Here is a 12,327-nt window from a genome sequence, read left to right as displayed (position 1 = left end):
ACTTTATAGAATTTGACATTCTGGTTATTTTTATTTTTACCCATCGACAAAAACGCCAAACAACATTTTGTATAAAAACTTTTCGGCGTTTTATATATTTTTTCTTTATACAAAGTGTGCTGCGTTATTATCGATTTTGGTAAGGAATTGAATTAGATTATAGATATATATATATAAATATATATATGTTTGTACAAAGCCATCATATATATATATATACTTATATATATATGTATAGGCACACACATTCACACACACTCTCGCACCCGCACACAAACACACGCACACATGGACAGAGACAGATCGCGACCGTGTGGCAACGCTGTGCATTCTTTCACTTCTTCAGCATTGCACACTCATTCGTTCGTCATTATACATATGTGTGCATGTATGTACACACACGCACACTTATATACTCGTTTTAATTTTCCGTTCTCTCAATTCACGTTTTCGTAGTAACTTATTAATAAAAAAAGGAACAAAAAAGACAGCAAAACTAATACACAAATAACTAATGATAGAAACACATTTTCGACACTATGCATTTTTTTGGGGGTTTTTATTTTTTAATTTTTTTTTTTTAACATTTTTTGCATAGACAATCGATGCGCAATTGGTAATTTACTTTTTGCTCGGCACAGCGTGCTTTCTATGTGCTTTATATAATCGCGGCGAGTGCACAATATAATTGTCAGGTGAATGCTGCATTTTGTGTGGCTAATAACATTTTGTATATATTAAATTGCAGCATTTTATTTATAAAACTTTTTTCGAGCATTTTCGACTTCGCCCCAAACGAGCGCAGCACAGGCAAAAATCACTTTACACATTTTACAGCGAACGAAACCGAACGAACATCGCGCGTCGAAGCGAGATAACAATGACCACAGCCAGTCCGTCAGCGGCACGACATTGCGTTTGAGCAAGCGAGAGGACGCTATTGAATTCGAGCGAAACCACAATCACACGCACGCCAAAGTCGAAAAAGCAGGCGGACGGACTACAACGACGACGACGACGAAGGCAAATGAAGCAACTAAGGGAAAATTTTTTCTTCGACACTCTTCCGATGCATTTTTCCCCCAATTTAACGATGCATTGGTGCTTGAAAACAATCACAATGGACACACACAATATTATGCAATACTTTTACAGTAGTTTCGCGTATTACCGTTGCAAATTTGTGGCAAATAAATAAAATTTTCAGCAGCTTTAAAATTAAATTCACTGTCTGTCATTCAGTTTCGGATCGCCATATTATTCCCGGATACAGCGTGACCGCAAGTTGAATTTCCAAATATACCATAATTTCTTCGAAAAATACGCAAAATATGCCACTTCCGGCAGTAAAAATGACAAAATAAATCCATAATAAACCAAAATTAAGTATAAAAAAGGGCGCAACTTTTTGAATTGGTTTTTGTTTTTCATATTAGTCCTATTGTGAAATATTTGTTTTTATTAATATCAATTCACGTGCTCAAACTGATGCACTTAAAAAAACTTGTTATTTGACAATGTCGGTCCAAATAACTTATGCTGTGATTAAAAAGAAATAGAGGAAACTGCATTTCATATAAGTGCCTAATCTTATTTTTGATAAAAAAATATAGCTGAAGGCTTGCACCTATTTATTAAAAACCGTATACGTGTTAATTTTCAATCGAATAATGTTATATCCCGATGGGTAAATGGGTTGAATTGCTTATAGCGGTAAATAAACCATTGTCGGCACTATCGATGTATTTGCTTTCATTTTACACATCGATCTTTCATGTATGGCCCTCGCAGCGAATATATACATTTATTCATTGAGAATTATTAATAATTATTTATTTCACACCTGTGTAGGGGGTGTGACTATTGAAAAATGTATATAATATTTGTATAGAAATTCCGATAATTGTCATATTTTGGTATATTTCTAAACGAGTATAAAAAGAGGCGCATCGTTTATTTCATGTTCTTAAAAACTAAATATTTAAGGATCCGTCTTTTCCGGATCATACAAATAAAAGCTGCTTTCTTATAATATATATCGGGTGTATTTCCACTATTTATTTACCGCTTTAAATTTTGCTAACAGCTGGTAATTGACATTTCAATGCAATTCTAATAAAATTTGTTTACCAGTATTTTTGTTCTACTCCAAACAACATATTGATAAAATGCCGATAGATTATGAACTAATCGGTTCCATTCATTTTTCGTTCCAACGAACACTTGAATTCTCGTAGAGATGCAAACATATTTTAGAAACATCGTCGCATCGATAGACGCGCCATCGATATTTCTCCACCACTACGAACGATTTAATCTGCGGCAAATCTACGTGTCCACTTTTTTATTAATTGTGAATTGAAGCAAATTTACCAAAATGCATACGGTTTTAACCCGTGGAAATGCCACAGTGGCATATTCCTTAAGCGTCCTGGCCTGCTTGACGTTCTGCTGCTTCGTATCGACCGTTTTCCTGGACTACAGAACCGACGCCAACATAAATACGGTGCGAGTGCTTGTGAAAAATGTTCCTGATTACGGTGCATCGAGGGAGAAACATGACTTAGGATTCCTCACTTTTGATTTGGAAACCAATCTAACCAGCGTTTTCAACTGGAATGTGAAGCAGCTGTTCATCTATTTGACTGCTGAATACAAAACACCATCGAATCAATTAAATCAAGTTGTGCTCTGGGACAAAATCATTTTGCGTGGCGAAAACGCCGTTTTGGATTTTAAGAACGTGAACACAAAGTACTATTTCTGGGATGATGGTAACGGTCTGCGGGACAACAAAAATGTATCTCTTTATCTGTCGTGGAACATCATACCGAATGCCGGTCTACTGCCCTCTGTAAAATCCACCGGAAAGCATGTATTTAAATTCCCCTCAGAGTATAGCTCATCCATTTAGAAACATAAAAACTTTTGAATAATTTGTAGATTGTACTTTAAATGCGTTTTGTACTAAAATAAAATTGCTTTTTGTTTTGCGTACAATTGCAAAAAAAAATAATAGAAAATTTCTTAAGAATGTCGCACAAATATGCATTATGCTCTGCTTTTTATAGAATTATAAAAACGGAAACAACACCCAACCGACAAAACCCATTAAATGAACCAAATATATCATCCGACCGATCGCTGGTTAATCCTCGGCATTGGTTTCTTGCTGTTGACAATAGCTATAGTGCAACCGATACGATTGGTTGCAACTTGCAGTCTTTCACTCTTAACATTAAGATCATGTCTTCAGAGTTCATATAGTCAGTCATCAAATGAAGCCAAGGCAATGTTGAATATATATCTGAATACATACGTGTATAATTTAATGCATAACTTAAATGATTACAAAAATTGAGAAATTTGACAATTTTTACAAACAAGTTTGTATTGGGCAAAACGACAGTCGAGCAACTTGCAACATGTTTCACGGACACGGACTTGAAAAATGATAATGATAAAAAAAAGAAACACACATATTCTAAAAGAACAACTCTACATAAATTCATATCCGCCATCGTCAAAGTTGCGATTGCCGACCATCGGCCCGCCAGCGCCCATTTGATTGGGCTGTCCACCCATCTGGGGACGAAACTGATTGCCCGGCGTCTGGTGTTGGAGCAACTGGCGCAGTCCTGGATTGTTATTGCCCAGCATGGGGCGCACCATGCGCTGCTGTTGCTGCTGCTGCATTGCTGCCACATTGGGAGGCACCTGTTGTTGCTGTTGCAATTGCTGCTGCAGATTGGGATTGGGTCCTCCAACTGGGACGCCGAGGGGCATGCGCTGCTGTTGCATCATATTCATTTGCATTTGTGGTTGCATGCCACCATTGCCACCTGGTCCGCCGCTCATCTGCATGTTGAGCTGTGCATATTGATTATAATGCGGTTGCTGCTGCTGTTGCTGTGAATTATCCTGCTGCATTTGTTGCTGTTGTTGCTGCTGCTGCAATTCCATTGGTGATTTGCCTTGTTGCTGTTGCTGCTGTTGCAGCATTTGTTGCATCTGCTGCTGTTGCTGTTGTTGTGGCAACTGTTGTTGCTGTTGCACCTGTTGTTGTTGCTGCTGCATATTGCCATGAGATTGCTTCTGCTGTATCACCTTACGCAAACGCTCCACAAACATCGTCTGATTGTTGGGTATAAAACCAAGGAATGCATTGCGATCCGGTGTATACAGCAGGATGAGCACTTTAATGTCGCACGCTGGTGTATTGCCCATGGCCGAGAAATGTACACAGCCTGCAAAGCCGGATGTCATCATTTTGGCTAATGAATCGAGCGCCTCGCCTGGCGTCGGACGAAACACCACCATCTTGGAGTCCTTCAAAAACTGTCCGCCAATGTTGCCCACCAAATGTTTGGGCATCAGTTGCATCAACAACTTGGAGGGCCAATTGTCCGCCTTGATTTCAGGCTCTCCATCCTTGATGTTGGTGCAAACGGTGCATTGCAAGGTATGCGGAATCTTTTGCTGATCGTTTTTCGCCTTCTCCGACCATTCGAGAATGCCCGTCCAGATCTTTTCGCGTATCGATGCTTGTTCCTGTGGTTGCTGCTGCTGTTGTTGCTGCTGCTGCTGTTGTTGATTGGGCTGTTGCTGCTGTTGCGGATTTGTTTGCTGCTGGAGCGTTGGCACATTGCCGGCACTTGAAACAGCTGGCATCATGTTGGCATTCGCATTTGGATTAACCTGCTGCTGCTGTTGCTGCTGTGGGTGTTGTTGCTGCTGCTGTTGGGGATGTTGCTGCTGCTGTTGCTGTGCCAGTTGTTGCTGCAATTGATTGTACTGTTGTTGGTTCATCATGTGTATTCTTTGCTGCTGTTGCTGCTGCTGCTGCAATTGTTGCTGTTGTTGTTGTTGTTGCTGCTGTTGTTGCTGCTGCAGTGAATTGACTGTTTGATTGGGCGGTCCACTAATACGTGACATTAAAGCAGGATTGGCATTTTGTTGCGGCTGCATGGGCATGTTGTTGCCACCTCCCTGCATAAACGGCGGACGCTGACCGGGCTGATTGGGATACATCCAACGATTCTGGCCGGGCACAACGCCCTGCGGAAAGTTGGCATTTTGCATTTGATTCGGCATAAATTGCTGTTGCTGCTGCTGTTGTTGTTGCTGCTGCTGTTGCATGAGTTGCTGCTGCTGTTGTGCATTCAAAAGACCCGGATTTGGCACAGCGCCAGGTTGTTGCTGCTGCTGTGGTCCTTGCATATTGTTCATATTCATCACCTGCTGTTGCTGCTGCTGTTGTTGTTGCTGTTGTTGTGGAGGACCACCTGGTTGCTGCTGCTGCTGTTGTTGTTGCACTGTGTTCGTCTCCATGGGAATGTTCTGGCCCTGCACCGCCTGCTGACCGTTGTTGAGCACTGCTGCGGCGGTCGCTTGAGCCTGCGGTGGTGCAACCATTTGATTATTCACTGCTGCCGCCATGCTGTTCGGACTCGGCGCGCGCTCTTTAAGACTGTAGCCCTTGAGCAGCACCAGATGCCGTATGTTTTTGGCATAGTTTTTGGTTGTAATGGGCTGATCACCATCCGCCTTCATGTAAAGCTTGAAGAGCACGGGTATTTTGCGAGGCGCAATGATCGATAGATTGATCTTGCGTTCATTGAACAGTGCTGCTAATTGTTCACAAGATTTACCTTTGTATTTCCAAGATTCATTCACAGCCATCTGATATGGAGGACTGTTACAGATGAGAATACAGTGACGTTGTAGGTTCGCCTGCTCCAGCATGTGCCGTTGTTCGTTCATCTCGTCGAAGCATCCGTGAGCGGCAGCAAGTCCTTCGGCCATATGGCCATGCGATTCCATGCCACCACCAACCAAAGGCAAGCGTTCGATGGTTTCAATCACTTTCTGGGGCTGCACAAATGGACCATAGGTGGCGCACACAGGCTCGAGCAAATTCGCCGCTGTACTGTAGGTAACGATACCGTAAAGTGTCGCATAACGTTCAGCGATTAGGAATTCGCGTTCGTCAATTGAGCCTTGTGTGAAGTGCTCCAAAGTGGGTAGAATGTAATTGGTTTTCAGCTCGTTGATGTAGGCGCCATTGATGGCGCTGCTCTCGATTACGAAGACCACATCGGCCAGGGTTAGCTGATCCACTTCCATGATGTGCAGACCGTCCAGAAAATGCGATTTCTAGGTGAGAGAGACTTACAACAAGCGGAATTGGCTTTCTGGCTGTTTTCTTAGCCCATTTCAACACATTTATCGAGCTATCGATATGTATCCAAAATACAAGTTAGCGATGTGATCCGCAAAAATGCAATCTTCTGAACGATATTGCTGTTATAACAAATCTGATAACTAATTTAAATTATTAAATTGTAATAACAGAAAAAATAAAAATTATAGAACACAAAAACAAAAATTAGTTTTAATTCTACGAAAAATTATGGATATTTTGAAAGTATTTCACAGGTTTTACTATGTTAAGTGGCTTTATATTATTTTTTAAATGAAACGTGTGGATGTCAGTAAATTAAATAATATTTATTTGTTTCGTAAATTTATTTTATATGTTATAAATGGAAATAACCAATGTCTATTGCAAGCATATAAAATATGTTGAGTTTTTTTTAACAGTAGCAATCGATAATCCCTTCTGAAGTAATATCGATTGTATCGATAATGGTTTTTTCACTTTTCTGCTCATCTCTTTCTCTCATTCGCGTTTATGTTTGTCAAAACAAAAAAAAAGTTAAAAATCGCTTCAATTTTTGTATAATTAGCGTCCAAATAAAGCACAAATCCTCATCATGCAATGTATATAGTCTAGCCCGTGTGTATTTGTGTGTGTGTGCGTGTGTGCATTCGTGTTATATGTGTTTTCAAAGTAAACAAAAGAAAAAAAAGAAAAATTGTGTCGCTGTTAAAGTGTAGTGAAAAATGAACTTATTTAAGTTAAAACGCTTGGATCACTTGTGTTGACCAAAACTAGTAGGGTTTGCCCCCATTTATACATTCGATAAGCAGCAAGAAAGCAACACACAATGTTGCAATACAAAAACGCCAATGCAGCCGCCGCAGTTGCCAGCAACAACAACAGCAATAACAATACCAGCAACAGCAACAGTAGCAGCAACAATAATGGAGTCAAGGGAGCAACGCAGGGAGCGGCAGGCAGTGTGGCAACGGTTGCCACCAATAATGCAGCAGCAGCCGCAGCAGCTGCCACACCACAAATGCAACAGATCATCAACATTCATCAAATGCCAACACAGTTTGTGCAACAAGCTGCAGCTGCGGCTGCAGCTGGTGGCTTGCCACCGAATATGTTTCAAATTGTGCAGCCCATGGCCATGCAAACGGTGAACATCGATGGCCAGGAGGCCATCTTCATACCCAACATCAACGCGCAGCTTGCAACCGCGCAGCCCGTTAACATCAATGGCCAGCAAGCGTTCATCACGCCCAACGGGCAAATTGTGCGTGCTCCGCAAGCGGCGCCAGCGCATGAGGCACAGACGCAACTGTTCACCATACCCAACACCAATATACAGATACCGTTGGCCAACATAGTGCAACAGCAGCAGCCACAACAGCAACAAGCACAACAGCAACAACAGGTGCAGCAGCAACAACAACAGCAGCAACTTCAGCAGCAGCAGCAACAACAGGCAACAGGAGCCGCAGCAGCAGCTGCGGTGGGACAACAAACCATCACAATACCCGGCACCAACATTCAGATACCCGCCTCGGTGGCTGCCGCAAACGGTTTGCTGGGCAACATCGGAAATTTGTTGGGCGCTGCACCAACCACCATTAAACTAGAGAATGGTCAGACTCTGCAGAACATCCAACTGCGTGGCGCAACAGCAGCACCGCAACTCCTGCAATTTCCGCAAGCAGCGCCAGCAGCAGCCGCTCCAACGTTGCAGCAAACGGTTGCTGTGCAGATTCCCGTGCAAACGGCCAACGGACAAACGATCTATCAAACTGTGCACGTGCCTGTGCAGGCAGCGGCAGCAGCAGCCAGCGCAGCACCTCCAACGCTGTCCAATCTGACACAGTCGCTGCAAGCGATGCCCGCGTCCATGCAACAGATGCAGATCATGCCGCAGTTTGCGCAAATCGCGCAGATTGTGGCACCCAATGGACAAATACAACAGGTAAAATGTTATAGTTAAATTTACTAAATTACTTTACTAATTCATATCTATTTTAACAGGTGCAACTAGCTCCCTTGAATGCTTTAAATTATTCACAGTTGCCGCCGAATGCGAACATCATACACATACAGAATCCACAGCAGCAGCAACAATTTGTGCAGCAGCAACAGCAAGTGGTGCAACAGCAGCAATTGCAGCAGCAGCAACAGCAACATGTGCAACAACAACAGCAGCAAGCCCAACAGCAACAACAGCAGCAGCAACAGGCAGCGGCTGCAGCAGTGCAACTGCAACAACAGCAGCAACAACAACAACAGCAGCAGCAACTGATCAATGCCATCAATGAGGCAGGCGGGCAGTTGAATGCCAATCAACCCATCACCATCACCAATGCCCAGGGGCAACAGTTGACAGTGATTCCAGCGCAGCAACTGCAGCAGCTGCAACAGTTACGTGCGAATCAAAACGCCGCCGCGGCCGCTGCTGCGATGCAATTGCAGAGTGGCAATTTGCAAGCGTTGCCCATACAAAATATACCGGGTCTGGGTCAAGTGCAGATCATACAGGCGAATCAATTGCCCGCCAACATGGCAGCCAATTTTCAACAGGTGCTCACCCAGCTGCCAATACCCATGCACACAGCTGCAGCAACAGCTACAGCGGCAACCGCGAGCAACGGACAGCCGCAGAATGCAACAACAGCGATGACAATGATGCCCAAGCAGGAGCCACAAAGTCCCACGCAACTGATCACCAACATTAAGCAGGAGCCGCCAGACACGTGTGTGTCGAGTGTGCAAACTACGCCGAATCCTCCTGCGCCCACAAACACTGTGCAGTTGCCCGCAGCGCAGCAACAGATCAAGTTTATTGTGCCACAGTCGCCGCAACAACAGCAACAACAACAACAGCAGCAGCTGCTAGGTGATGGACACAGTTTGTCAACTGTAAACATTCCCGCCTCCATACAAATAACCGCCTTACCAGCGCCAACGGCGGCTGCAACAACACCAAGCACGCCAACCACAACAACAGCAGCGGCAGCAATTGCAACAGCAGTAGCAACAACGCCACGCAGTGTGCCCAAAGCGAATCTGTCGGGCATTGTTAGCACCAGCAGCGGTACACAGATCACCATGAATACGCCAAGCGGTCAAGTGGTCTCGCTAACGACGCCAGCGCGCGCCAAACTGGTGAAGCAAGCGCCACAGCAGCCACTGCCAACGACGCAGCAGCAACAGCAGCCAACAGTGAGCATCAGTGTGACTGGGAGCGATCAAAATGCAACGACGCCGGAAGTGAAGCCACGATTGAAGCGCGTTGCCTGCACCTGCCCCAATTGCACCGATGGCGAGAAGCATTCGGATCGCAAGCGTCAGCACATTTGTCACATACCCGGCTGCAGTAAAGTCTATGGCAAAACGTCACATCTGCGCGCCCATTTACGTTGGCATACAGGCGAACGTCCATTTGTCTGCTCCTGGATGTTTTGCGGTAAGCGTTTCACGCGCTCCGACGAGCTGCAACGCCATCGACGCACACACACTGGCGAGAAGCGTTTCCAGTGCCGTGAATGCAACAAGAAATTCATGCGCAGCGATCATCTGTCCAAGCACATCAAGACGCACTTTAAAACGCGAACAGGTGTCGAGTTGATTGACCTGAATATAAAGCAGGAGCAGAAACTGATAAATACACCGAAGAGCATTAACACATTGAATGGCATTGTGACCATTGAGTTGCCAACGAGCGGTACAGCCGCTAATGGCAGCGGCGCCTCCAGCGTGGCAGCAACAGTTGCGGGCTCAACTGTCTCAGCGGCACCGGGTGGCGCAACAATTTTGCAGCTGCCATTGAGTGCCAGCGGTGGAATTGTTGGCGATGAGGGTACCGATAGCTTTGGCGATGACGATGACATGGAGGATGAAGAGCTGACCGAAGAGGATGATGAGGAAGAGCTGACCGAGGAGGATGAAGAGGAGGACGATGAAGAGGATAGCGGCGATGAAGAGAAAATGACAATCTCGGTTAGCGAGATGGGGGAGAACTCATCCAACTAGCATTCGGAATCACTGTTCATGGAACAGTTCATATTCGATCACTTTCCATAGCCGCCGCCAACATCGTCGTCGCCGTCGTGGCTTCAGCCTGTACAGTTGCTACCCGCTTCGCGTTCCCCGTTTCCTTTCCGTTCATGTAAAAAATATCTCTGTATATAATTCAGATACATAAATATAAGTTATACGTTCGGCATGCCGAATTTACCGCGATCCCCTTTGCTAAGCTTCTAAATCAGGAATACCCTTTTTTATGTTTCGCTGTACAAAAGTTACAATATCTGAAGCAGGGGATTTGTGATTAATATTTATGTCTCATAAGTTTTTACAAACCCATATTATTTCGTTAATCATATGCGATTTTAACTAGGCTATATTAGTATTATAAACACAAACTATATATGTATATGCAGATATATAATATATATATCGTATTTTAAGGAATTTTTTATATATTCAGCGCGCACAATATGTCGAATAATGTTATTATATATAGAAATAGAGGATATATTCGGAAGCATGTTTAATAAATTTGTAATTCAATTCACAAATAAATTCATTTTACATTTTTCAAATATTATTACCCGTAGTATTTGTTATTTTTTTAGTTAATACTTCTAAATTAAAGTAAATATTTCATTCGAAAATTAAAGAAAATCATCAGTATTATGAGTGGATTCCGTCGATGTGCAGGTAACTTGGGTGTTGAAGCTGGAGTAATCTTCAGGGATTGGTTCACTCTCTGTTTTTGGCGTCTGCATATCCGAGTCGATGGTCATAGAGTTGGGATTAATTCCCATCGCTGCAGTTGCCCAATCGATCCCTGACTTATCAAAAATATTCTCCTTTGTTTCTTGGACTTCGTTAGACTCATCATTTATAGCCAATTCGGCCATTTCAGACATATTGTCTTCGTTTTCAGCAATTGTGGACAATTGAAGAATTTCGCTTTCGGTGTTTCCGACGTGCCAAAGTTGAGGTTCGCTAGAATTGGGAGCTGACGATGTGACGTCAACTGGGTAAATGATTGTATTAACGGGCGCGACTCTGCTACCATTGGGACTACTGGGCAATTGATTGGGTATTTGCGACAACATTAATGACGGGTCTTGGTCTTCACTGATCTCCTCAATGGACAACGATGTTGATGACACTTGGGATGACAAGCTATTCCATCTGTCTAAACGTAGATTATTACGCTTCTTCAGTATGCAACGACGAATATTCACAGCTGTGTCAATTTCCTTCGGTTCATATGGTATCACCATTTTTCTCTTCACCGCTTTTATGTACATTTTGTTGATGAAATTTTTGGAATGATTTTTCAGGCGTTCCTTTTTATCGAAACGTTTCTTTGCCTCCCAGACACAATTGAAAAGCGTCATATCGACGTGCACTTTGGTGCGCAGACACAGTTGTCGCACATCTTCAGGACTATATCGTCGACTTAGGTCTTCGCTGGTAACTCTCTATTGACAAAATAAATAATATACAAACATGTACATATGTACAAGTAGTTGATGAAAAGAGGCGCAATATTTAAAGCATTTTTTGCACTCACTTCAGCTTCTAGTAAGCGCTGAGCTAACTCTGATTCGGGCTCATCCCATTCCTTTGTTAATTCCTTAATGCCTGCTTCACAATTGTTTTGATATTCGATCAGTTCTTTCGAAAAATAAAGCGACATATTAAAAAAAAAACAAAAATTGTTGACGAAATTCCAGCACTCAATGGTTTGCTTGTTCAGTGTGACCGTAAACGCCTAGCATATAAATCCTAGTATGATTCGCTTTTAAACAGAAAGATGCCTGGACTTATGATCGTATTTTTAATGAATTATTTTTTTAATAAATAACAATATGAAATTTTATAAATCATTACATCATTGATGTTATTATTTGTGCATTGTAAAACTTATTTGCTTTTAATATATGTGAATTTCTTTGATCAGTAACAAAAGGGAAATTAGGAATTCTAAGAAATAAGATTTGTGTTGAATTATATACATATTTGTTTTGTAATAATTATACTAAGTGCTTCTTCAAAAAGCATCGTTGCTATAAATATTGTTATTGATGCAAAGAAAAAAACACAAGCCAATGACAATAAGAACAATTGCCATTCTTTCGAAACTGATCCCT

The 12,327-nt window shown here is 42.7% G+C and overlaps 4 protein-coding genes and 1 long non-coding RNA gene across 5 annotated transcripts; 3 read left to right on the top strand and 2 right to left on the bottom strand.

Annotated features, from left to right (window-relative positions):
* The first annotated feature begins 5 nt into the window (after nucleotides 1–5).
* On the top strand, nucleotides 6–802 carry LOC133838846 (uncharacterized). The gene is made up of 2 exons (XR_009894007.1): nucleotides 6–139; nucleotides 599–802. It is a non-coding gene; the product is annotated as an uncharacterized LOC133838846 (long non-coding RNA).
* A 1,471-nt stretch (nucleotides 803–2,273) lies between these two features.
* Nucleotides 2,274–3,023, top strand: LOC133838843 (signal peptidase complex subunit 3). The gene has a single exon (XM_062270071.1). The coding sequence runs from the start codon at nucleotides 2,378–2,380 to the stop codon at nucleotides 2,912–2,914; it is 537 nt and encodes a 178-aa protein (XP_062126055.1). The 5' UTR covers nucleotides 2,274–2,377; the 3' UTR covers nucleotides 2,915–3,023.
* A 272-nt stretch (nucleotides 3,024–3,295) lies between these two features.
* On the bottom strand, nucleotides 3,296–6,325 carry LOC133838838 (mediator of RNA polymerase II transcription subunit 25). Its single transcript, XM_062270062.1, has one exon. The coding sequence runs from the start codon at nucleotides 6,124–6,126 to the stop codon at nucleotides 3,499–3,501; it is 2,628 nt and encodes an 875-aa protein (XP_062126046.1). The 5' UTR covers nucleotides 6,127–6,325; the 3' UTR covers nucleotides 3,296–3,498.
* A 333-nt stretch (nucleotides 6,326–6,658) lies between these two features.
* On the top strand, nucleotides 6,659–11,522 carry LOC133838834 (transcription factor Sp4). Its single transcript, XM_062270059.1, has 2 exons — nucleotides 6,659–8,129; nucleotides 8,189–11,522. Exons 1-2 carry the CDS (start codon nucleotides 7,011–7,013, stop codon nucleotides 10,187–10,189), a joined length of 3,120 nt encoding a protein of 1,039 aa, XP_062126043.1. The 5' UTR covers nucleotides 6,659–7,010; the 3' UTR covers nucleotides 10,190–11,522.
* Nucleotides 10,449–11,951, bottom strand: LOC133838842 (telomere-binding protein cav). Its single transcript, XM_062270070.1, has 2 exons — nucleotides 11,748–11,951; nucleotides 10,449–11,655 (listed from the first exon to the last, which is right to left on the bottom strand). Exons 1-2 carry the CDS (start codon nucleotides 11,871–11,873, stop codon nucleotides 10,834–10,836), a joined length of 948 nt encoding a protein of 315 aa, XP_062126054.1. The 5' UTR covers nucleotides 11,874–11,951; the 3' UTR covers nucleotides 10,449–10,833.
* Between the last annotated feature and the right edge of the window lie 376 nt (nucleotides 11,952–12,327).

Source organism: Drosophila sulfurigaster, chromosome 2R, assembly GCF_023558435.1.
Source record: "Drosophila sulfurigaster albostrigata strain 15112-1811.04 chromosome 2R, ASM2355843v2, whole genome shotgun sequence".
Classification (NCBI taxonomy): Eukaryota; Metazoa; Arthropoda; class Insecta; order Diptera; family Drosophilidae; genus Drosophila; species Drosophila sulfurigaster.
This window is presented reverse-complemented; position numbering and strand designations above follow the sequence as displayed.

Coding starts and splice junctions, on each gene's coding strand:
- LOC133838843 (XM_062270071.1), top strand. CDS start 2,378: ATGCATACGGTTTTAACCCGTGGAAATGCCACAGTGGCATATTCCTTA.
- LOC133838842 (XM_062270070.1), bottom strand. CDS start 11,873: ATGTCGCTTTATTTTTCGAAAGAACTGATCGAATATCAAAACAATTGT. Junction 11,656..11,747: donor AGCGCTTACTAGAAGCTGAA/GTGAGTGCAAAA, acceptor TTTTGTCAATAG/AGAGTTACCAGCGAAGACCT.
- LOC133838838 (XM_062270062.1), bottom strand. CDS start 6,126: ATGGAAGTGGATCAGCTAACCCTGGCCGATGTGGTCTTCGTAATCGAG.
- LOC133838834 (XM_062270059.1), top strand. CDS start 7,011: ATGTTGCAATACAAAAACGCCAATGCAGCCGCCGCAGTTGCCAGCAAC. Junction 8,130..8,188: donor CCAATGGACAAATACAACAG/GTAAAATGTTAT, acceptor CTATTTTAACAG/GTGCAACTAGCTCCCTTGAA.